The sequence below is a fragment of the Caretta caretta genome, chromosome 11 (assembly GCF_965140235.1).
Source record: "Caretta caretta isolate rCarCar2 chromosome 11, rCarCar1.hap1, whole genome shotgun sequence".
Lineage (NCBI taxonomy): Eukaryota > Metazoa > Chordata > Testudines > Cheloniidae > Caretta > Caretta caretta.
The window spans coordinates 78,083,118-78,108,175 of NC_134216.1; the positions used below are offsets into that span (position 1 = coordinate 78,083,118).

Genomic DNA, 25,058 nt, shown 5'->3' on the forward strand with positions numbered 1-25,058 from the left:
CTCAACCGCAGAGCACACCACGAGCAGGAAACGCCAAGTCCTTTGCAAATCCACCCTCCTCTGCTGCTCCAAAGCGTTAGCACACTGCATCGTCCCCCCTGCCCTCCAAACCCATCCTTCAGAACCCGGACACGCTGTTTGGATTGAAATCTGAACTCGTGACGATAAAAAGGCAAATTTCCAGGTGCTAATGCACATCCGGAGGAAAGAGAAGGCTTAACAATTCTCTGGACTCTTGGTCTGATTTTCTGAAGGGTTTAGTGCTAATCAAAATCTGGTCTTGAGAACTGAAATTTCAAGGCATAATGGGCTTTATGGTAATTCAGGGGTGAATCATGCTGCCACGGCAGCAAGACAAGGCAATTGTACACCCTACTTTCCTGGGCAGGTCGTACAGTAACTGTACCACATACGTTACAGATGCTTTCCCATTACAACCCCGTGGATCAGGCCGATGGCTGCTAAGAGAAGGTGTGTGTTTTTGCAATCCGTACAAACTCCTAAAACAGCCTGGAGGCTCGGGGCAACCGCAGAGAACAGCAGCAGGTGTGGGCTTTCTATTGCAGCCATACAGCAGCAGGTATCATGCAGGGGAGGGATTAGACATTAGCCTGAATAGACGGCCAATTCCTAGCCCAGGGAGTTAACACTGCAAGCCTTCGGGGAGTCTGGTTCAAAGGAAAGCTCTAATTCAGTTACCAGTCTCTTCCGATTCTCCGCCAGTTTTCAGATTCCCAGTTGGCTTTTGTTCCAGATGCACTAGTTAAAAAGTGTGATACAACCTGACTTACAGGCACGGAACTGCTCTGTGGCTCAGTGCATCAGGGGGACGTGATCAGGACAGCTGGCACGATCCAGGGTAAAGCACCGTGCTGTTCGCACCTTTCCCAATGGTTTCACTGATGGCACAAGATCGAGAGGGGGGACCAGCCACAGGATAAAGGCTGTGGCCCAGGAGCACAGCACAAGAAACATAAGTTTATGTCAACAAAGCTTTTACTTCCTGCACTCTGGGCTGGCTGGAAAGGGAGAAATCAGGACCCCAAGCCATTACTCGTCTTAACCTAGGAAGATCAACCATTCATTGGCAGAATGACTGTCAACTCCCCCCGGCTCTCTGCTGCCCACTGCAGCAGTAAGGATAACTGTGAAGGAGGCAGAGAAGGCCCCACAGAAAGAGCCCCCGTCCCTCTGCCTGCTCGTGTGGTGTTTAGCCATTTGATGGGGCCTGTACCTGGATGGGAAAAGCAAGGCCAAGCCGGAAAGGACTGCTCTTGGGCCCACGGCCTCAGACTCACCCGCTCCCTTCCTGATAGGTGGGGCCTTTCTTCAACTCCACTTCCAAAATCTCCAGACGCCTACATTGTTCCAAGGGAGGGGGGAGAGAGAGAGGGAGACATGGTCAGCAGACAACGTATCCAGCATACCTGAGCATTCTGATCAGGGTACTCGACAGCGCTGGCTGCTTCGCACCCAGGCCCCGCATTCTCCTGTGGTAAGTGTGCGTCTCAAACCGCCTTTGATCACCTAGCAATGAGATCCTTCTCCTGGGTGCTGAGTATTCACATTTCTGCCTGCCCTGAGATTCACTTTGGGCCCACGCTGATTCTAACAAGGACTTATAAGCCCAAAGAGTCAGCTGGTCCCACCAGTGGCAACAGGCCGTTCGCTAACATGACTCAATAAAAAAACCAAAAGGGGAAATCCTGACTCCATAGAAGTCAATGGGAGTTTTGCAAATAAATCACTGGGGCCAGGATTTCACCCTGGTTCAGTGCACAGAGGAGGCTTTGGCTAGGAACTAAAATTCACAATGATCACTTGACACTAGTAGCTAGTTAGCCTATTTCCTCCATCGTGGCAAGCCTCAGCGCCCAGGGGAGCAGTTGGAGAAGACACACCCCATTAGCAATGGCAGGAGGCAATACCACCACCTGGAGTCTAGTCTTCCATGAAATTCCTGGACAAACCCCCATCCATCAAGCACTGGGGCGGGGCAGATCTCCTGTGCTACCATCTGACCTGTTGAGGGATTGGGGGGACGACAAAGAGAGAAGGATGAGTGCCCATGGGAGATCCTTTCTGCACTGCACTGCCCGCTCTCCCCACCCACCTTGGGTGTTGCCATTTCACAACAGCAGTTGTGTCTGGTATGGCAGGAGCCTGGGCGGAAGAGAGATGTCACACAAAACCACACAACCAAAGACCAAAACCACACAACATAACCTATATGTTTTTAAAGCTCATGTTGGGGCCAATCTCATGATTTGTTGGGGTCAGGCTCATGCTTTTTGGACATTTCGGAAAGGTGATCCTGTGTGGTAAATTGCATATTAACTTCCAGCAAGCAATCTGCTGACAGCTGGAACCACGGTAAGTTCTACACCCCCCTGTGTAAGCAAACCACAGCTATAACACCGAGCCATGGCAGACAGCACTCACCACATCCGAATCCTCGTCCTGTTCCTCACACTGGAGATCAGCTGCTTGGCGATCACCTGTCACTTTCAGATCTGCAATCACCCCCTGTAAAACACATACCAGCAATCACCACCAGCAAACAATCATGGGTAGCTTGCGGGAGAGTGTGTTATCAGAATCCGTTGCCACTTGGCAGTGGCCATCCCCCTGTTAGCTGACTGGCTGGTGGGAAAGGTTCACAGTGTGAATTGCCGGTAAAGACAACCAAACGCAGCTCCCATTTCAATTGGGATCAAGTCCAGGGAATCGGATTGCCATTCTCCTGCACTGATGTATTCCCAGGGTAAGTGAATCAGAGCCTGTGCTTAATCACAGTGGCTTGCTAACTTCTTAAACCAGGGTCAACACAGCTACTGCACCCACCAACAACTTCTGGGTTTAATTGCGCCGTTTCTCAGGAGTTCTGTGGTGTGAATTCCAAACGCTTCTCACTAACGCTCAGTGCCAAAGCTTTGGGGGAAGGACGGAATGAGCCCACCCTCTCCAACCACTGAACAGTCACCGCCTCCTCTCTGCACTGCGTGGGCCGCAGCAGAACCAGCTCTTCACGTTCTCATGGGCACTGGAAGGGTCATGCTCTACGCACACAATATGCAATGAGGTGGCTGACTCTTGAATTGCATTCTCCCTAATTTAAGAAGTCAGCAAACTGCTGTGATGAAGCACAATTAGCCTGGGAATATATGAAGCCTGCTTGCACACAAATCCAATTTGCCACAAAGTCTTCTGTTATGTAACTGGCAAGCAGTTAAAGGATTTATTCACCTTGCTTGAAATAATTTTTCCTCACCGCTGTGACCCATCTCACCACAACAGATTCTGAATTTGCCAGCCCCATATTAACCTCCAAAAAAGGAACAGCCGAGTCCCGCCGATTTTCTGAAGGGTTTAGTGCTAATCAAATGCAACTTTAAGGGCTTGCCTCATATCCACAAAAACCGGATATGGGGTGCATACCGGTTTTAGGGCCACGGTTTACTCAGCTTCCAGACTTTAATGATTATCCAGGGCCATGTGGTTGGTTGGGGCTCTTCCTTGGGACTCCACACACCAGGCCAGGGCCAGATTAATGGCATGGCGGAGGGGTGGCCTGGCCAACCCTGAGTGGTGCTGTGATACCATGGGCCAGGTTGCAACAACCACAGTGGGGGGACCAGGCCCAGCCCCGCAGGAAAGGATCCGCCACCACAGGGTTAATGCAGAGTGGGATCGCTCTCCAACACCCGCCTCCCCACCCTCAGGACTCCGCTCTGCACCAGGCCGGGGGAAGGGCACGTTGGCCTTGGACCGGTCATGGGTTATTCCGGACCTGCCAGGACAAACCAATGCAAACTAGAGCTGAGCTGTCTTACCCAGCCAGAGCTGGGTGTGAGCACGCAAGGGCTCTGCATCCACACATCAGCTTGCCACGGGGAGCCTTAGGACTGACTCACTTCAATTTCTTCATCCTCAGAGCTGGAAAAAGGCTCCCTCAGTCCTGTCTCTCTAAACAAACAGCTACATCCTAGTGCTCGTTTGATACTGGCCTCCATTTGTGTTTCTTAACATAACCCACACTTCCTTCCCATTTATTTAGTTTTAACAACTACTGTATACAGGCAAAGCCCAGATTTATACAACTCAGGACAAACAACTCTGCTCCAAAAAGCCACTCCTGGATGATCACCCAGCACCAGACCCCACCCGGCAGAGAGTTCAGCGATCTGTCTTCCAGCCACAAGGCTGAATTACATCACTGCACAATAGCTCGGAACGCCTTGGTCTCCGCTAGGAGAAGATACTGACTGATGATCCACAAACAAGAAGTCACTGAACACCTCCTATACAGGATTTATTAGTATTTGCCAGATGATTGATCTCCATTACATAACATATGTTCTCCTTTGTTCACTCTGGAAGTTGTCTCTCCCCACTCAGGAAAGGCCATAAGTGTCTTCAAAACGCACTGCAGAGCTGGCTGAATTAACCAACAGTCACCCAGCACAGTAGTGTAAAATGTTGCCAACTCATTTATTAAATGACTATCCAAAGAGCTCCAGCTGCAGGGCACAACCCCAGTACAAGGTGACTATTTCTGACCCACAACTCTTCTGGATGGAAGTGCTCTGATCTGACAGATGAAGAGAATGAAAGATGCTCTGGCTTGCGGTGAAGAGCAGGTACAGAATGTCACTACATGGTGTGTAAGAGAGCTGCAAGGACAGCAGAGAGCTCTTTACACAGGCTGGTCTCATGCCCCGTGCTGTACGTGTGTGTTTAACACACACACACTTATGGAATACATGTTTCAATAATGCCATCTGAAGTCCTGATTCTGACACACCAAAGTCACTGGGACAACTCCAGCTGACCTAGTCTGGGTGCAGGAGTGAGCCCTTCGTTTGCACAAACGGGCCATTTGAAAAGAGACGACTAGAAACCACGCTGCCTGGTTGCTGCTAAGGCCCCAAATGGGCCCTCGTTTTCCCTTGCAGGGAAGCCTTGCAGCTGTGAGATCAATGGTGCTCCCCTGCAATGCAGGGACTGAGCTGCAGGATCGGGGTAAGGAGGGGAGGGGTTTTGGGATGGGGGTCTGCCGGGGATGGCGAGGGGTGGTAAGGGCCGGAGCAGGGAGGACTAAGAGATGTATTTGGTTACATGAGCCTTCTTGCTACCCCACCCCACCTGCAGTGGGGACCTGCCCTGCCACCATGGCACCCCACCATGCCCAACCCTGCCCGCGACCCCACCATGTCCCAACCACAGTGAAGCCCTGCCCTGCCTGCCATGCGACCCCACCATGCCCCGCCGTGCCCGCAGTGACACCCTGCCTGCCCTGACACCCCAAGAAGTCCCGCCAAGCCCTGCCCTGCCGCCAGGACACCCACCATGCCCCGCCCTGCCTGCAGCGATGCCCTGCCCACCATGGCACCCCACCATGTCCGGCCTTGCCCCCATGACACCCCAACATGCCGCACCCTGCCCTGCCACCATGGCACCCCAACATGCCCCGCCCGCAGTAACGCCCCACAATGCTCCGTCATGCCTGCTGCCATCGACATCCCACTCTGGCAGACACCCCACATCCTGCACCCGCAGTGACCCCACCCCACGCCTGGACATGCAGTGACCCCGTGCCCTGACCCGCCCCCGCAGTGACACCATGCTCGCTAGCTAGCTCATGAAACTGAAGTAATTTATTTGTAAGCCTTAAAACGGGTAATTGTGAAAACAAGCAACCTCAGACCATTCTGCAGCCTCCTCCTCAGCTTGGTGCCATCTCTCCTTGGGCCAGAGTCTGCTCTTAGTGACTGGGAAAAATCCATATAAATTTCACAGGGGGAAGTGAAAGCAGGCCCCGATCCTCAACCCCTTCCCCTCCTTCTGGCAGAGTCTGACGCCAGGGATTGTGGGAGTGCGATATGTAAATGGTAAACGAAACACTAGAACAATCACACCAATACAGAAATCAGAATGAAGTCAGCCCTTCAGCAGTGTGTGTCAGAGATCTCTGCGCAGAGCTCCTCTGGTGGAAATGCCCCCTTTTTTCTCCCCTAATCCTCACCATAATGCACTCGCACGCCAGGCGCACTTGTTCCCGCTGAGGTTTGACATCCACAAAAGGCAGGCAGGAAATTGGGACCTGTGGTTCCCCGGGAGAGCTGGGGGTCCATTTCTGTGTCTTGGGCCTGAGACCACAGGTAAAAATATGGCCCCTTAGCCTGCCTGGGCAGGAAGTGAGAATCAGCTCCCAGGCCCTAGAGATAGCCTGCAGTACCAATGCAAACGGACAGCGGAAGAGATGAATGCCCATGCCCCACTGCCCTGGGCAGAGACCAACTGGTCAGAGCACTTCTAGCCTGCCCTGGTGACACACAAACCAAGCAGAGCTCAAAGGAAAATGGAAACATTTGATGCAATATTGGGGCAGATCACCATGGCTCCACTGACGACAATTTACACCAGCTGAGGATCTGCCCCATTGGGCCCAGAGCTCCTCTGTCTTGCTAGATGCTGCCCAGGGCCTTCCTTGGCTCATCTAGCCTATAGGTACACAACTGGTGGAATTCGACTTCTGGATTAACACAGCGGGCCTCCGCTCAGCTTCGCCGCTCTCCCTCCAGTGCACAAATGCACATTCCGAGATTCCAAGGCCAGAAGGCGCCATTGTGATCATCTCGTCTGACCTCCTGCACAGCACAGGCCAGAGACCTGCCCCACAGTCACACAGCAGATTGTTTAGAAGAATATCCAGTCTGGATTTAGAAAGCACCACAACCCCTGGGAAATTATTTCCATGGTTAATTACGGTCACTGTTCTACATTGATACCTTATTTCCAGTCTGAACTTGTCTGGCTTCAACTTCCAGCCATTGAATTGTGCTGTACATTTCTGTGCTAGACGGAAGAGCCAATTATCAAATATTTGTTCCCCATGCAGGTGCTTATAGACTGGAATCGAGTCACCCCTTCACCTCCTCTTCGCTACGCTCAATAGACCGAGCTCCGCGAGTCTCACTATCAGGCCTGTTTTCAGTGCCCGCGAAGAAGGAACTCCAGCTGCAGGACGCAAACTTGAGGCCAGACTTTCGTTCATGTTCAAAGGCATTAAAATGAGCGCTGTGTCTGGCACTGAAATCCCCCAGCCCCTGGGAATGGGCTGCGACGCAGTTGCTGTGGGAAGCATGATGATGCACGGCCTCCTTGTAAAACTCACAGCCAGGCTGGCATTTCCTTAGCCAGGCTGCCAATCTTTTGTTCCTGAAAGGACACACAGGAGCATAAACCCCTCCCTCACCAGCTTCCAGACCATCTCTGAATCCACTCTGAAGCACGGGCACCTATCTAGGAGGCTCTTTCTGTGGTTGGTTTAAGAACCTCTCTCAGCTGGCTCTATCCTACCTGGCTGCCTCCGGGCAAGGAAGGGGGAACTCAGAACAATTCTTATACCCCTGTAGCACTCTGCTCTAGGCGTCCCTTTGCCCTGCCCCAGCCAGTCACTGAGGAGAGAATCGGAGCCCGCACAGCCGCACGCATGCAGCCCTCTGCGTTAGGGACATGTGTGCCATTGAACTCCATGGTTTCAGTTCTTCAGCCCGCTCGTTACTCTTGCACAATCCTCCAACAGTCCTAGGAACTAACACTGACCCCCAACTCCCATTACTTTTACTTACTGGAGTCATTTGAATTGGGAGTGCAACATACCTTCTTTGTGTGTCTATAAAAAGCACCGTCCAAGACTAACCCTGGGATCTCCAGCCAGACAAGCAGGAGACTCTGCAGCCTGACGGCTGTAGCTGACTGAGACATGCTTTGTGGGCCAGCCGCTAGAACGGGACGCCGCGCATACCCCCACATTCTCCTCGTACTCGGGGGCTAGATTCAAATTGCTCGCTCGCGACCGCACGCTAAGAGACAATGGTGTTTCCAATTCATTCTGCTGCTCTAAGTCTCATGGGTCAGTTTCTTGACATGGCTACGCAAACCACTGAGCCTCAAGAGAATTACTCAGAACCACGGCTCCTGGACAGGGCTCCCAGCCACAGAGAGCAAGAGGACCAAAGGTTTGCTACAAATGCATTTGGCTCAAGAGGATCCCAAACGGCTTTTGCTTGTGTGACTGCAGTTTGCTTTTCTACCCAATGTTGGGGAAAAGCAACCTCCAGTGACCGAGGGGAGCAATCCAGAGCCTCTGTAAGGCCCCACACCAACATCTTTTGTGTGAGAGACGGGCTGTGGACTGAGCCGCACACTCCTGCGCTGGGGGGAGGAGGGGAACATCTATAGGGCAGGAAACAGGGGAAGGAAGATGGCAGTGGAAGTAAAATCTGTTTGGTAGGAGATCTGTGGCTGCTTGAGGAGGGTGGAAATGTAGACTCCATGAAAACCAGCCAAGTCTATTTCAATTCAACAGTATTGGTCCAATGCGTCAGTGTGTTCTAGGACTTACACTGAGCATAGCTTTGGGGCTTTCATGGCAATTCTGAATTCAGAGAGGCCCCAGAGAGTTAAAAGATTCACTTGTCTAACTGTACTGCAAGCCTTAGCATGTCCATTAATTACACGCAGAGCAGAACCCAGGCCAGCCAATATCCAGGTGACGGAGAGAGGTGGAATTCAGTCATTTACGCTTTTGTGGAGGGATATTCCGGACGAATTCTCCTGGCACTCCACTTGTGTACACAATCCCTGAGCACGAGGCAGCATTGGCCGAGACTCTCACACAGGGAAGAGCACCTCATGTGGATGCGTTCACGGATAAACGCTCCTTGACCTAGCCCAATAGCACATGATTCATCAGCAGTATCTAAACCCTAACCAAGGATCCAGCACAAGGAGACGCTGATTGAACAGTGGGAAAGGCTTTCTGCTAGCAAGCGTTAGTCTAGCTTTCATGTGCTCCCCAAGTTCTCAGTTACAGCCCTCTGCCGGCTTTTTTGTCTCCTAATTATCATCTGAAGTCACAGTCAGTAACATGAATAAAATGTGGTTTTATGTAGAAACCTTCCCCCTGCTGGAACCAAATCTCACACGCGCAGACAGCATTCCTGAAACCTCACGAAGAGCCGTGCTACAGCCTGAATGATTTGGGGTGGGACCCGTCAAACCAGCTACCCGACACGCACCAGTCAAACCACACCAAAGCAAACACAGCTTTGAAGACACCAATGCTGGCTGGTGTTCACAGATTCATACAATCATAGATTCCAGGGCCAGAGGGACTACTGTGATCATCTAGTCAGACCTCCTGTACATCACAGGGCACAGAACTTCCCCAAAACAATTCCTACAGCAGATCCTTTAGAAAAACATCCAATCTTGATTTTAAAATGGTCAGTGATGGAGAATCCACCGTGACCCTTGGTAAGCTGTTCCAGTGGTTAATTACTCACACTGTTAAAAATGTACACCTTATTTCCAGTCTGAATTTAGCTAGCTTCAACTTCTAGCCATTATCTCTTACACTTTTCACTGCTAGATGGAAGAGCCCATTATGAAATATTTCTTCCCATGCAGGTACTTACAGACTGGAATCAAGTCACCTAAACGAAAGAGATTGCGCTCCATGAGCCTATCACTATCAGGCAGGTTTCCTAATCCTTTAATCATACTCTTGGCTCTTCTCTGAACCTCTCCAATTTATCAACATCTTTCTTGAACGGTGGGCACCAGCACTGGACACAGGATTCCAGCAGCAGCTGCACCAGTGCCAAATACAGAAATAAAATAAACTCTCTCCTCCTACTTGAGATTGCCCCGTTCATGCATCCACGGCTCACATCAGTTCTTTTGCCCACTCCATCCCACTGGGAACTCATGTTCAGCTGATTATCCACTATAACCTCCAAATCTTTCTCAAAGTCACTGCGTCCCAGGACAGAGTCCCCCACCCAGTAAATATGGCCTATGTTCTTTGTTCCTAGATGTACACATTTACATTTAGCCAGATTAAAATGCACATTGTTTACTTGAGCCCAGTTTACCAAGCACTTCAGATTGCTCGGAACCAGGAAACGTCTGACTGGTGCACCAGGACTGCAGGAGCGCTGATATGCCGGTCACCTCGATTTCGAGGACGTCGACAATTCTAGTTTGCACTCGTGGGTCGTTGCATGACTCCACACACCACTTCGGGGAGAACAACAGAGCCGTTTGTCCACTTGTCTTGATTGAGTTGCCCATTGTTTCTGGGCCTGGTGCTTCCAGCTGCTCCATGTAATTCTTCTCGAAGTCCCCACCACGCCCACTTAGGGCGCAGAACCCTGCAATGTGATCACTCGCCAGCTCCTCACAGGGTGAGTCAGAAACGTTCGCTTTGCTTGGGGGCATGATTCCCAAGTCATTTACTTGATCTAGTTTCTGCCTGAATTAAATTCAATTGAGTAAAACTATTTTCCTTTTTTTAAACTGAATTGTAATTAATGTGTTTCAGCTTCATGAATGCCCACCTAGCTGCCATACAGACAGGGACTACAAATCAACAGAACAGAAATCCGCATCCTTCCTCAGATTCACTGAGAAGCAAATCAACCTTCAACTTTCCCCCAGCTCCTCAGAAGCAATAAGCCCATTGGAGATACTATATATTCAGTGCCTAGTTCACTGGCACCAACCCCAGAGAGCCTGGCAGCCGAAGGAGGAATGTCACCCGGGTTTGATCTCAGTGGGAGGCACAAAGCATACCACAAATACAAGGGTTGCTAGACCCATAAATTAAACTGGCGTTTGGAAATTCGCTTGAAGATGAAAAGTGTTAGTTATTTCCACTTCATCTGTCACTCTGGATGAGACACCGGAATAATATTTGGATTCACTTAAACAGTCTCTGTAAAAACAAACTTCAACAGAGGCAATACTAATAAAAAGAGAAGTAATCCCCTAGTGCCCAGCCACTCTGAGAACCAGCGGGAAGGCACTGATCTAGAATGCTTTCCTCATGATGGTTTAGGTAATGATCACACTGCTTTGTGAGCTGCTTCAGGGGACGTATCTGCCTCATCCTTCCTGGTCAAAGACAGTCAGATTAATGTTCTTCACATTTTTGCACTTTTGACTCCAAATCAATCATCTATTACTAAACACCCTGCCTGAAGTTTCTGCTCAGGGTTTCTCCTCCAAACGGCTGCTCATTGGGAGCATTCTGCAAACGAAGGCAGGAGAATCGTATTCCAGGCAACATTTAAACAGAGGCTGCTTAGCCAGGGTGGTATCTTTCCCCAGTTTCACTAAATCAGAAAGTCTTCCCAGATTGGAGTCCTTGCTAACACAGAGTTATGAGGGAGAAGATATGGCCCCTTAATGTTCATAAACCATTAGAACTTACTAACAGTAAGCCCCCCACTATGCTAACTCAGGAATTCATCATTAAATTTCTGGCAGTGTCCATAACAATGGGACACGTCCCTGGCTCAATTCCATATGAAAAGATAGGCCATACTTACATGATGGGGGACTCTTTCAAAATCATGAGTTCCCAGGAAAAAGATTTGGGGGTCATGGTGGATAATCAGCTGAACAGGAGCTCCCAGTGTGATGCTGTGGCCAAAAGAGCTAATGCAAACCTGGGATACATAAACAGGGGAATCTTGGGTAGGAGCAGAGAGGTTGTTTTACCTCAATATTTGGCACTGCTGCGACCGCTGCTGGAATCCTGTGCCCAGTTCTGCTGCCCACCATTCAAGAAGGATGTTGAAAAATTGGAGAGGGGTCAGAGAAGAGCCATAAGAATGAAGGAAGGATTAGAAAACCTGCCTCATAGTGATTGTGCTCACTGAGTCTATCTATGGAGCTTAACGACGAGAAAGCTGAGGGGTGACTATAAGTATCTCCGTGGGGAACAAATGTTTAATAACTGGCTCTCCAGTCTAGCAGAGAAAGCTCTAACACAATTCAATGGCTGGGAGCTGAAGCTAGACAAATTCAAAATGGGGAAAAAAGCATAATTTTGTAACAGTGAATAATTAGCCATTGGAACAATTTACCAAGGGGTATGCAGGATTCTCCATCACTGAACACTTTTAAGTCAACTTCGGCTGCTTTTCTTCCAGCTCTGCTCTAGGAATTTCTTTGGGGCAGGTCTCTGGCCTGTGCTGTACAGGAGGACAGACTGGATGAGCACAATGGTCCCTTCCGGCCTTGGCGTCTACGAAAGGCATGCACACCAGTAGCCACACCAGGGTGTGCATCCTGCCACTGCTGTGTACAACTGCAGAGCATCCCTGCTGTAATCCATGTATGCAACAAGGCGGGTTATGTCTCCCACTGAGAAGCGCTACACAAATTCTTCCAGCTTAGGGTATGTCTACACTACAAAATTAAGTCAACTTAAGTTAAGTACCGCCACCGCAGGAATTACTGTCGTTTTCCATGTCCACACTACCCTCCTTCTCTCCGTGGTGTGCGTCCTCACCAGGAGCACTTCCACCCACTGAAGTGAGGCACTGACAGCTGGCGCCTCTACCCCACCCCCCGCCCAAGCTGTCAGCCCCATGGCGGGGGAGGGGCTACTCCAGCTCTGAACCCCACGCGGGGTTGACAGCCAACAGGTGATGTAAGTAACGCAGTGTCTACGTGGACACTGCATCACCATGACTGCACCACCCGAAACGCTAGGCCACTCGCGGAGGTGGAGTTATTAGCTCAGTGTGCTGGGCAACGTACATCTGCGGGAGCAACGCTGTAGCATAGAAAGGTACAGAGTCAGGCCAAGGTAAGCTGCCTTGCGTCGACCAAACGCTGTAGTGTAGACCAGGCCTTAGCCTGGGACCTGTGTCCCAAGCAGCCTACACTATGGAAATGCTCCCCCGACTGCATGGTGAGGCCACAAAAAGAGTTAAACAGGCATTTGCCCAGTGCATCTCCCCACTCCCACTGGTGACCCAGAAGGAATTCTTTTTGCTAGTTATTGAATAATAAAATAACTAACGCCCAATTGTCCGACTGCACCATTCCCGTCTAGTGGGATTTAGCCCTGGATTGTCAGCATCCCTATGGGAGTCAGGCACCTAAGTTACACAGACTGTCAGACCAGATGAGCAGAATGGCCCTTCTGACCCTAAATCTGTGACACACACCTTCTGCCGAGGGTGCACGGAGGAGCTGGGTATACCATGGGGATTTTCCCAGGCCTCTAGGAGGCTCGTCCAGAACTCAAATCCCGGGTGGGTGTGGGGATGGGTATTAAGGTGGCTTTGAGACACCTTTGTCCGTGCTTGATCCTGGGTTGCTCCAAGGGCTGGAGAAGCCCTGGGGTGACTTAGATAGCCCTTGGGCCCTGTCTGCTTTAGGGCAGTCTCTGTGGGCTGCCTCAGGTATCCAGGCCAGGGTGCTACAGCCCACCAGAGCACGCCCCCAACACCAGAACTCAGGAGAGTGCCTGGAGGGCAGCCTTCCAGCTGCTTCTGCAGTGCTTGCATTGGGAGAATCCTCCTACAGCCAGCTACAGGGGCTTTAGGGCCCCTTGGCACCTCTCCAGCCCATACGCCTGGTGTACAGGGGCCAGAATAGGGGTGAGCATCTCACCCGGTGAATCTCACTCCCTTAGGCTTCCTTTGAAAATCCCATCCCATAGCATTCTGCAGCTGGGACAGCGTCATGAATCTGAACCGGGGCAGGTTTCCTGTGAATGGCATCCCTCGGCATCTCCCGCCAGCACTGCCAACCCTCACTGACGCCAGTGGCTGGGAAATGTCAGTCAGCAACTCCAGTGACAGTTGCTGGGGAGACGCACCATGTGTTTGTATGAACACCCCTCTGAATCCTGCACTCTCCATCAGCATAAAGCTTTCTCCCCACAGCACTGCAGGCCAGCTCAGGGGAGGGACAGTTCCTGGTCATTTAGGAGAAATTCATGAACATCCGCTTTCTCTTGCACGCTGTTTTTCCGCTCTAGAACCTTTGTTTTCCGAATTGATCATGCTTTTGCACCAAACAAGCAAACACCTGCCACCTACCAGGAATGCTGGGTTCAAGGCTCTTACTAAAATGTGAAAGATTAACTTCCCCACTCCACCAGTAACCTGAGAACAAGCAGGCTGACCAATAATTATTAACCGTTCTGGTTCCCTAGGGAACTTTTAGTGACCTCCCTCCCCCAGTTAAGTCCCTTAGGTCTGAACTGGAGCAATTATAGTCACCAATTCAAATATTTTTTAAACTTAGAAACGAGGGAACTTTGTGATTCTATGATTTGTGAGACCAGTAAATTTAAAAACAAACAATCATAGTTTTTCTTAGCATATGTTGTTCCTGTACAATTGGGTTCTGGGTGAAAGGAGTTCAGTCTAAGACAAAATTCTAACTGCAAGCACGACTGGTTGTTAGAAACAACGGGGCTCTGTTCTCATGGTAATATTCCACGTAGGTTTAAAAGAGTTCCGTTTACAACATTGTATAACCCTGTTAAAATGCGATCAGTTTTAAAACCATGTCTCCACTAATCACCTGCTCTCCTTGCTTGTCTACGGATTTGCAACTATCTTGGCAAATAGTCAAATATCTGCTAACAAAGATAGACTTTGGTGCCATTAACATTTTCCAGCTAACACATAATATTTTATCAGCCAAGCCAACAGGCAGCGAAGGAGACAAGTATTTTTAGAAGAGCGCAGATTCAAACGGCTTTTCACAATTGAGCCTGCACTTATTCTGTCAGGGACTTGGAAAGGATAACAGAGCCGTGCTGGGTGCTGCGGAAAGAACGCACCCCCGCTGCATCCCACCCTCTAGCTTACACTCCATGCCACATGCTTTTGCTCCCATTCTTGGCAAGGATATGCAAACTTTCCCAGTGTAAACGATTTCTGAGAAATGCACATCCATGCTCTCCCATGAGTGTTCACTAGGACATTGCCACAGCCTCCGTTCAATCTAAAGCCCTTTTGACCCCCAAATCTAGGCAAAGCCCCACCAATGAGGACCACATCTGGGACAAGTTTCAGGCTTTTTGCTGTAGTCCTGTTAAAAAAAAGGAATTAAGCAACCAAACAATCAAGTTACACCCCGCCTCTCTCTCACACACACACACACACGCCCACTCTCTCCCTGTCCATTTTCTACTCCTGATTTAATTGGAACCGGTGATTTTGGGCTGTGGAGGACTTACCTGGTATTTATCTGGATCAGCCCCTCCAGCCTGACCCACAAAGAGCCCAGACCCATCCTCCAGTTCCATCTCATCGGGAGAACGCTCAAAGCGAACCCGGCGAAACTCCTCACAGTTCAGGTACAGAACCACCTCGTCATCCTCCACGCTGATGGCAAAGCGAGTCCACTCGTTCGCCAGGGAAGGCACAGAGAAAGTTGCAGCTGCATATGAGCTCTCGGAGCCCGGCTCCGTGTAGTAGAAGATGATCTGTTGCTTCCTGTCCTGCACGGTGGAGAGCTTCACTCCAACGTAGATGACCGTCTGCGAGGCATCTGTGATGGCAAAGAGTACGCCAGCCTTGTCGGTCGTGGGCTGAACGTGGAAAAGGAGCGAGAAGTCTCTATAAAAGGGGCTAGGAAGATGGTACCGGGCCACTTGACCGGTGTTGGCATCCGGCCCGAAGACATAGGCAAGAGTGTTGTCGGGGCCAATGACTTTGGTTATTTGCTCCGGTGGGGGATCTCCAATCAGCTGCAAAAGACTCACTTCTGTGCTGAAATGTTCTGTAAGAGAAGAAAACAGAGACGTCAAAAACAAGCACATCCTGGTTGAATGCAACAGCGGGACAGGCCCCCCTCAGAGCCTCGGCTGGGAAGATGTCAATGACGAGTGCACCAGAACTACAGGCCTCTACTGCCCACAAATGCCACCCGCAAGAGATCACCTTGTATGCTGAGGCCAACAGGGCTCCGTGCAGACACACAGATTGAGCATGCGTGTGCCGCTGCCAGGGTAGGGCAGACGTTTAGGACGATTGGAGCAGAGCACGACTGCTCCGGTGCTAACCGGTCACATCAGGAATAATGCTAGTTCCTAGGCTCTCCTTCCTCGCTGCAGTCTGCACTGCTCCAAGGCACCAGGGCTGGGAGTTACGGAGATGCCCGGCACCGTATTAGCTGATTGGCCAGAACGCTGGGCGAGTATTTTAAAACTGCTGCTGTTCTTCTGAAGGTGTAACATAGCGACTGTGGCTGTAGGCTGAAAGGTTCACACTCTCATCTCTGCTCATTCGGTTCCGACATAAACTGAATTAACCCTGGCGGGTCCTGTAGCTGGTTAGCCTGGACTTTTTAAACACTCTCTTTCTTGGGTAAGGTTTTACTCTGGTGCCCTGGTGTTCGTGGCTGGATAAATCTGATCTGAACTGGGGGCACTGGGTGTGTAAGTAAGGCCATCTGACAATGAGGCGGTACTTGGGGCTAGCTAGACTGGCAGAATCACTGAGTTCTCTCCCAAAGACGAAGACAGTCAGCGAGGCAAACTATGTTTATATGGCCCCCTTTCTGATCCCATTCCCTTATTTCCACCCCAGAGGAAACTCTCCTACATGCCTTCACTGGGGTGGGAAATACCACCTCTGGAACAGAAACAAGAAGCCAATCGCATCAGGAGTAAGTGGGTTATCGAAGCAAACAAGGGGGATGCATTTTGTGTTTCAGTGCCCAGGGTCCGAGACAAGCGAACCCTGCTGTAGCAGACCAGTAACAGCAGTTATACAGAGCCACAATTATTAGGAGCTTTGCAGGCAGACATGTGAGGTCCAAGGAGTGTGTTACATTTTGAGAGCCCCGTTCAAACGCTGCACACAAAATTTGCTCTGCTGAATCAGGGCTTAAATTAACTGGGTAAACTTTTTGTTCCCACAACAAAAGAAAGTACAGTATGTTACATAAAAACCAGAAGTGAGGGCTCACATCCCCTTTGGTACAGACAGGCAGCGCTGGTGTGGTTCAGCCAAGGTTTTTAATTAAAGGCTTTATCTGGGATCTCCTTCTTGTTCTGTCCCACATTACTGAAGGTGGCTGGTAGCTTCAGATAATGGGAGTTGGATATGAGCTGTTACACGTTCGGGTCACCAGCTGTCCAGTGTCTCTCCTGACCTCAGAGGAGATGGAGTGGGCGAGAGAAGCAACCAACACACTAGACACTGAGTCCAGGAGAGAGAGGCTGCAATTCTCGTCCAAGCAGGGCCGGGAGGAAGTGCCAGCTGTGAGCGAGGTAGCAGTCAGAGCATGACCGCCCGAGGGGCGCTGTGCTTGGATTCATACAGGAAGGCGCTCCTGCTTGTGACAGACAACAGAAGCTTATTCTCCAGCTACCCTTGCCAAACTTGTCCCAGCAAGTCCAGTAACACCTGTCTACCCCTGACTTTCCCATTTCCTTCCTCTGTTTGTAGTTTAGTTCCCACACAGGACAATGAGGACGGTTTCCAATGGAAATGCCACAGCACAGCCAAGGGAGAGATGGAAGCAGGCAGCATGTAGAGATGGAATTCATACGAATGACAAACGCGTCTCCTTTCTCTGTACAGTTCGAGGCTTGGAGTGTCAGCCAGCACATACATCAATATTACTAATTATTTTTCCTTATAGCAACCAATAGCTACAGTTCATACAAATTACACAAGAAAATAGAGCGGAGTCCAAGGAACACCTGCGGCCATCACTATCCCAGAAACACTGCCCTTCTCCAGCAGCCCAGGGTTTTAATCAGCAGAGGGGATTATCGTCAAGGGGAGAAGGGAATGTGTGCGCGTGGGACCCGGGGAGTGATAGGTTTCTCTGTTCCCTGTCAGATTCCCCCAAGGAGAGCAAACACACGCTACTTCCTTTGAGGGTTTATGGGAGAACTCCCTCTGTCTCTCAAGAGCACATCATGTTTGACAGGCATAAAACAAGTTACCTCATCAATCCAGACACACGAACTTGGCTCTGGAGTGGCTTCAGACAGTAGCCAAGGGCCCTCGCAGGGCAAGGCAAAGCACAGCTATGGGGTAAAGGCCACGGGCACTCAGCAGCCCTTCCGGGGTTCATTGGGAGGGATATCAAGGGCTTCAGTTCAGCCGGAGAGAGTTCGCACATGGGGGTGAAAAGCCCAGACAGGCTCGGTCAATAGAAAATAACCATACTGCCAGTGCCGGGACCGATCTGCGATGGGCATGTGTACAGCTCAACCGGTTTCACGTAACGCAGCCCCGCGGCGGCGAGGGTACGCTCAGCAGCTCCCGCACAGGGCACGTCTAGGAGGCGTGACGGCAGCATGCGCAGACATACCTGAGCTGGGCTCGCTCTAGCTAGACCGACGCTCGCGCAAGTAACAACTGGAGCCTGCGGCAGCAGGGGCAGGCTCTCAAATGCACACCCAGGTCCTGGGCAGCGTTGCGCTGGAGAGGCTACTGTTAGCAGGGCTCCCTTTGGTGGGGTCTAGCAAGGTCACGGGTAGCTCAGGTACGTGCCCCTGTGCTGCGATCACACCTGCTGACTGCTGCATGGATACACCCGGCCTGGGCTGGTTTTAATGGGAGCGTCGGTCTTCTCATTACCTGCTCTCCTTGTCTCACATAGAATCATAGAATTCATAGAATCATAGAATACCAGGGTTGGAAGGGACCTCAGGAGGTCATCTAGTCCTACCCCCTGCTCAAAGCAGGACCGATCCCCAATTTTTGCCCCAGATCCCTAAATGGCCCCCTCAAGGATTGAACTCACAACCCTGGGTTTAGCAGGCCAATGCTCAAACCACTGAGCTATCCCTCCCCCAACACAGCTCACACAGCTTCCACCTTCCTGGGTCTGACCTGGGAGCATTCAGCATCCTCTGCCCCTCCGTGCGCTTCCCACCGCGAGTCCGCTCAGGCGGGGTCCTGGGAAGCCAGAGGGTCCTGCCCCGCAACTTTGCGGTCAGACGCAACTCTAAGCCAGCGAGTAAAACAGAAGGTTTATTAGACGACAGGAACACGGTCTAAAGCAGAGCTTGTAGGTACAGAGAACAGGATCCCTCAGCTGGGTCCATTTTGGGGAGCAGTGAGCCAAACAACCACGTCTGCACTTCACTCCATGTCCCCAGCCAGCCCCAAACTGAAACTCTCTCCAGCCCCCCCTCCTCTGGGCTTTGTCTCTTTCCTGGGATAGGAGGGCACCTGATTCCTTTGTTCTCCAACGCTTTAGCTCTCACCTTGCAGGGGGGAAGGGCCAGGCCATCAGGTGCCAGGAAACAGGGTGTTGGCCATTCTGTGTCCAGACCCCTGCACACACCTGCCCTCTAGGGCTCTGCAACGATCATACACCCTTATCCCAGCACCTAGATACTTAAGAACTGCCTAGGGGAAACTGAGGCACCCCCACAATATTCAGAGGAAACATTACCCGCTTCGTCACAGCGTTCTCCTGGGATAACTCTGCCAGCCAATAAAACCAGTTAAGCCTGAACTAGTGCACAAAAGTATCTGTCTGAGCCTGGCCCCTCGTCTCTGGACTAAGGGCTTGCCATCAAATCCCCCGTGCAGTGCTGTGGTGGCGTATTTGGGGGGGGCTGGGGGCACTCCAGTATGAAAAGGGCTCAGGGTGTTTCCCCGTCGCATCTGAAAGCCCCGAGTCCTGCTATGGTGCCAACATTCACACTCACCAAGTTACAACTCAAATGCAGTTAAAAGGAAAACACAACATGCTACAGGTTAATTGCTTAACAAGGCCTCGAGTAACAGAGGATGGGGCAGACTTTGCTCTAGCTCTGCTCGGCCCTTTCCCTCCCCGCCCGCAGCTATGCCAGCTTGCATTAAGCCGCTCCTGCCCCCCGGGCACCGGAGAACATGGCTCTTGCCAGCATACTTTGTGCCAGTGTACAGCGCTGCTGGTGTCCTCAGCGTGCAAACGTCCCGCTGACAAATCACAGAGACAGACCAGCACTAGTCCAGGTCCTCAGTCGTGACTCCGTTCCCAAGGCCCCGCTCCCAGGTGCCCCAGCCCCTAACGGAGAACGCTGCAGATTCTGAATGCTCATGCGAAGCAGCATCTGTTGCTTTCTGGCAGCAGCTGCGCTCTGGGGGCCAGATGACACTAGCACCTGGTTCAGTGGCGTTTCAGTTATTTGTTCTTGGATGGAAAATCGAATTCCTCCTGCAAGCGCAGTGGGATTCCCTGTGGCAAGCCTCTCCGGCTCTGCTGAGGGGTCAGGCTGGAAACTTCTTCCTGCGAATGTGAACTTTGCAACACTTCCTTCCCTTTCCGTTCTCACAGCTCGGCCACCGGGAGCCTACACAGCTCTGACAACTCTTTGCCAGTCAGCCAAAAAGGCTACAGTCCTGGGGAATCTCACTGCACCGCAGAGAGCACCAGGAACAGACCAGCGTGCTTGGGAGAGTGGAGAGCGGCATCCCAGGGCAGCAGAACTCCCACAGGCCTGGCCTCCACAGCACGGCACCGGCTTAACTAAAATCGTTTGTCAAGTCAAGTCAGTGAAACCATTGCACACCCGGCCAGGATAACAACAGCCTGAGCCCAGTTCAGGGGGCCACCACATAACGCACAGGCTTCCCCATCTTGACTACGGTCCCCCAGCACACAGGGCAGCATGCCCAATGCCACAGGGGGAAGTGCAGGCTCACTCTTCTCAGGACACGCAGGAGGATTCTCCGGCTCTCACAGCCTTTCAGTCCCAAAGGAGGGATTTTAAAGAGCTGTCCAAGCCCACTCCCAGGTACTGGGCTTGGCACAGACTCACGCTGTGGAATTCTAGGCCCCATGCCACAGAAGGGGTCAGTCTTGACCATTATGGTCCCTGCTGGCTTCTGCATCTTGGAACCACTGGTGGGGCACAGGACTGGCTGGCAATGGAGTGGCTAGGTCAGATGCTTTGTGAAGGACCTTTCAGGTAGGCACAAGCTCCTCAGCACAGGGGAGGAGAGGAAGTCAGTGGAAGGCCTCAGGTGCAGATAGAGCAATGGGCAAGCAGTGGCAGTATTCTGAATGGACTCGCAGGGGATGAGGTTTCGGCAGTCAAGCCATGAGATACGGAGATTTGGTGGTGTGGACCGAGAGGAAAGTCTGAATCTGCTCCCTGATACACAGGCAGACATTTCCAATGATGGGGTCAACAGCAAGATGTAGGTGTTTGCAATATTTTGCAAAAGCAAAATATTTGTAAGTCAAATTTTGCACCTACAAGAGAATGTCACGTCAGGCTTAGGGGCTTGAAGGCATCTTAGCCATGGAGGTGGGGCAGCAAAGGAAGCAGCATGAATTGACAGAGCACCACACTGATCCATTGAAGGCAGACAACTCAGTACAAAGTCTTTGTTAGAAATGCAGGAGGTTGTGGGAAGAAGCAAAGATGTGGAAGGAAGGGACAGGACAGAAGACTGCTGAGAGAGTACAAGATCCTCAGAGACTTGAAGAAATATCCACATGTACAAACCTAACACTTTGCAGGCAATGGGGAAAACAGGTGACATCTGGTTAGAGCCATGTGCATTTTCTTTAAGCCCTGTGGGTATGCCACACCACAGATCCATGGTGATAGGAGTGTTGGAGGGGCCTTGGCCTATTTAACTAGTGGGCGTGTCTGCCCCCTGGGGGAGCAACAGCAAGTCCCGTCTATGGGGACCGCCGGTGAGAACGGAAATAAAAGTCCTCCTCCCGCCCCACCAGCACTGCATGGGAAAGTCTCCTGGATTGACACTCCATGTCTGGAGTCTGAAAGCTTCCAGATGAGCTAATTACAAGACGACAAGCCCTTTTATTCTTCTCAAGGCACGTTGGGGTTTTCTAGCCAGAAGGGTCTCTCCTACCAGCCTTGGCTGAACATCTGGCTCTGTGCAAGTCAACCGGCAGTAAATTCCTGTTGTTTTGGCAACACTGTGCATCCTCTCCCCAGCGCCCACACACTGGGCGCGAGATTTTTCCTAGCGTATGTCAACTGTTAGGGCTGGTGCCAACTTGGAGCCAGTGAGCTACACTGCACTGCCATTTAACTCCCAGTTTACCGAGAGCAAGAACTCAAACTCAGGACCCCCCATTACCCTGCAATTAGAGCTGCTCCTTGTTTTGTTCTGAACACACATCATCTTCCTTTGATCACTCCAGCGCCTGCCAAATTAACAAAAACCTCTTCAGCCAGATTAAACAAAAATCTGGACCCAGAAGTGGCAGAGGTGCAAATGTACACAGGTTACAGTTACAGCAGAGCAAGATACAGTCAGAAATGTGCCCTGACTCACTGGCCAGGAGCTGTAAAGACCCCGTGGCACAACGACTGAGCACTGGCTGATCCCCCACTTCAGATGGGATTCTGGATGCATTTCATGAGCTGGGCACACGGCAGAAAGTGTGCAGGCTTCAGTCCTTAGTTAGCACGATACATTCAACCTCTAGGAAGATTTTGAGACTATTCAATGAAAAATAACTTGGTCGCTCCACTGAAGTCAGGGAACGAGAATATTGGGGTCCCGGTAGCCCGGGCTCGCTCAGACGGCAGGTAGGCCACATCTCTCAGACAGCTCAGTATCCCTCACAGCCATATAGTGTGCACTGCAGGATCCACGAGAGCGAAGAGTTAATGTGCTGAGCACTCATCCTTCCAGGAGGAAGGCCTTAGGGGGTGTGTGGATTCAGGTGTTTTTCTTTGGCCCATTCCAAGCTATGACAACAGCTTGGCCCAGTTTTGAAACTGTGACTGTTTTTGTGGCAGGGGAGAGGAGGGAACCTAGGGTGAAACTGTGATCCTTAAGCGAAGCCCATTGGGCACCTATACAGCTGTCCCACAGCCACCCGCCCTCTACACAGAGCTTGGCCCCACATCCCTGCTATTCCCCTGGCTGACCCTCACTGCCCCTCCAAGTTCCTAAGGCGAGAGCAACCGTAATGCTGGCTCTGTGACACAAGGTGTCTCCAGCTGTCTGTCCCTTCCTGCAGGACACAGTCCCCACAATAGCAGTGTAAGTCTAGCCTGGCCTGAATGGCTGAGCTGGGCTGTTATGTGGAAGGTGAGACTGGGGTTACAAGGGACCTCTGATGAACAGCTGCGCTAAAGAATGCTGTGACCATCACTCCCCGAAGCCTTATATGTAGAGACTCTAGGCTCTCCAGGGCAGGGACTGTCTTGTCTTTTCATTGTATGTACAGCACCTAGCACGGGGGCATCTTGATCCTCGACTGGGGCCACTTGACGCTACCACAATACAAAAGCAAATAACTTTTAACCAGAGTTCTGGGAGATGGCTCTGCATATTCCCACTCAGGGGTACGGTGCCCCCTTACAGTAAAAGCCTCTTCTAGCAATGTCAGCTATAATGCCCCTGCGCCTCCACCCACCCCCACCCCTCAGCATCACGATGCACAGAGGGCGAGGCAACAAAGGGGCAGAGCGGTGCAGGAGGCTGGGGAAGGCAGTGGGGACACCACTGCAGTTCCTTCCCCCACAAAGCCAGAGATACCGGACAAGGACTCTGACAGAGAGGGGAAGGCAGGTGGGAAATGTGACTATGCAGAGCCATCTCCTATAACTCCAGTTAGAGGTAGTGTTCACTACTTCTTCCAGGGGCTCGGCATGTTCTCACTGATGGGACAGATGGATAAGCAGCGCTGAAAACTAACCCAGAGGCAGGCCCAGAGTCCTGGCTGAATAGACTGAAGCACCATCTTGCTGTACATGGTGGCCACCCTGCAAGCCAAGTCCAGAGCATAGTACTTGGTGCAAGTCCACCCAAGTCCAGTTTCAGCTTTCAGCAACTGGCACCAGCCTAAGGCGGGCAAAGGAAGCAGCCACAGATCTAGCAGAATGCGGTCAAATCACAGCAGGTACAGACACTTTTGCTAGTGTGTAACATTCAGCAATATATTGTTTAATCCACTGAGCAATAGTCTGGGAAGAACCCATATACCCCATGCGGTTCTTGGCACGATACGAACAATCTAGGTGATTTATGAAAACCTCTTACTTCTGTCCAGGTACTGGGCGAGAACTCTTCTATCATCCAAAATATGTAGAACCAATTCCCCCTTTTTAAAGTGCGGCATAGGGGGAAAATCCAGCTAATTAACTGTCTGATTGATGCGGAAATCAGACACCATCTCAGTTAAAACTCTGTGATCAGGACTGACAACTACCCTGTCCTTATGAAAAGCAGCACAAGGTGGGTCAGTCATACGGGCATTCAGTTCACTCATTCTACTGGCTGATGTGATGGCAATAATGAAAGCTGTCTTGACAGATAAATGGTAGAAAGAAAACACAGTCAAAGATTCAAAGGGTGAATTCACCAGCATGGCCAACAACAAACTGAGATCCCAAGGAGGAACAGGCTCTCTCACAGAGGGACACACATTTGATAACCCCGTCATAACTGAACAATGACCAAACAGCAATCTACCATCAACTAGAGCAGGGGTGGGCAAACTTTTTGGCCCGAGGGCCACATCTGGGTGGGGAAATTGCATGCAGGGCCATGAATGTAGGGTTGGGGTGCAGGAGGGAGTGCAGGAAGTGGGAGGGGGTGCGGTATGCAGGAAGGGGCTCAGGGCAAGGGGTTGGGGCAGAGTAGGGTGTAGGGTATACGAGGAGGCTCAGGGAAGGGGGTTGGGGTGCTGGAGGGAGTGCGGGGTGCGGGAGGAGGCTCAGGGAAGGGGGTTTGGTGCAGGGAGGGGGCTCAGGGCAGGGAGTTGGGGGGCAGGGAGGCATGCAGAGTGCGGGAGGGAGCTCAAGGCAGGAGGTTGGGGTGCAGAGAGGATGCAGGGTTCGGCAGGAGGTTGGGGTGCAGGCAGGGGGCTCAGGGCAGGGAGTTGGTGGGACTCCTACCCGGAGCCGCTTACCTGGAGTGGCTCCAGGGTGGTAGCGGCACGCACCGGGGCCAGGGCAGGCTTCCTCCCTGCCGGCCCTAGCCCCGCGGCACACAGGGAAGCGGCTGGCACCACATCCTTGTGGCCCCGGGCGGGAGGGGGACAGAGGGCTCCGCACGCTGACCTTGCCCATGGGTACCTCCCCCGAAGCTCCCATTGGCTGTGATTCCCCGTTCCACAGGCAATGGCAGTGCACAGAGCCCTCTGTCCCCCCTTCTCCCCCGGGGCCACAGGGACATGGTGCTGGCCGCTTCCGGGAGCAGTGCGGGGTCCGTGGGGCCACAGAGGGGCGGCAGTCCCGCGGGTCGGATCCAAAGCCCTGAGGGGCCAGCTCCAGGCCG

General features: G+C 51.7%; 1 protein-coding gene across 5 annotated transcripts in view; it reads right to left on the reverse strand.

Annotated features, from left to right (window-relative positions):
* Positions 1 to 25,058, reverse strand: part of COL18A1 (collagen type XVIII alpha 1 chain) — a 247,174-nt gene that overhangs the window by 54,183 nt on the left and 167,933 nt on the right. For all 5 annotated transcript variants that reach the window (XM_048870499.2, XM_048870498.2, XM_048870496.2 and 2 more), the window contains 3 exons: positions 15,065 to 15,609; positions 2,443 to 2,526; positions 1,299 to 1,358 (listed from right to left, as the gene is read on the reverse strand). In XM_048870499.2, the coding sequence (XP_048726456.1) occupies positions 1,299 to 1,358; positions 2,443 to 2,526; positions 15,065 to 15,609 (689 nt within the window). The remainder of the gene's footprint in view (positions 1 to 1,298; positions 1,359 to 2,442; positions 2,527 to 15,064; positions 15,610 to 25,058) is intronic.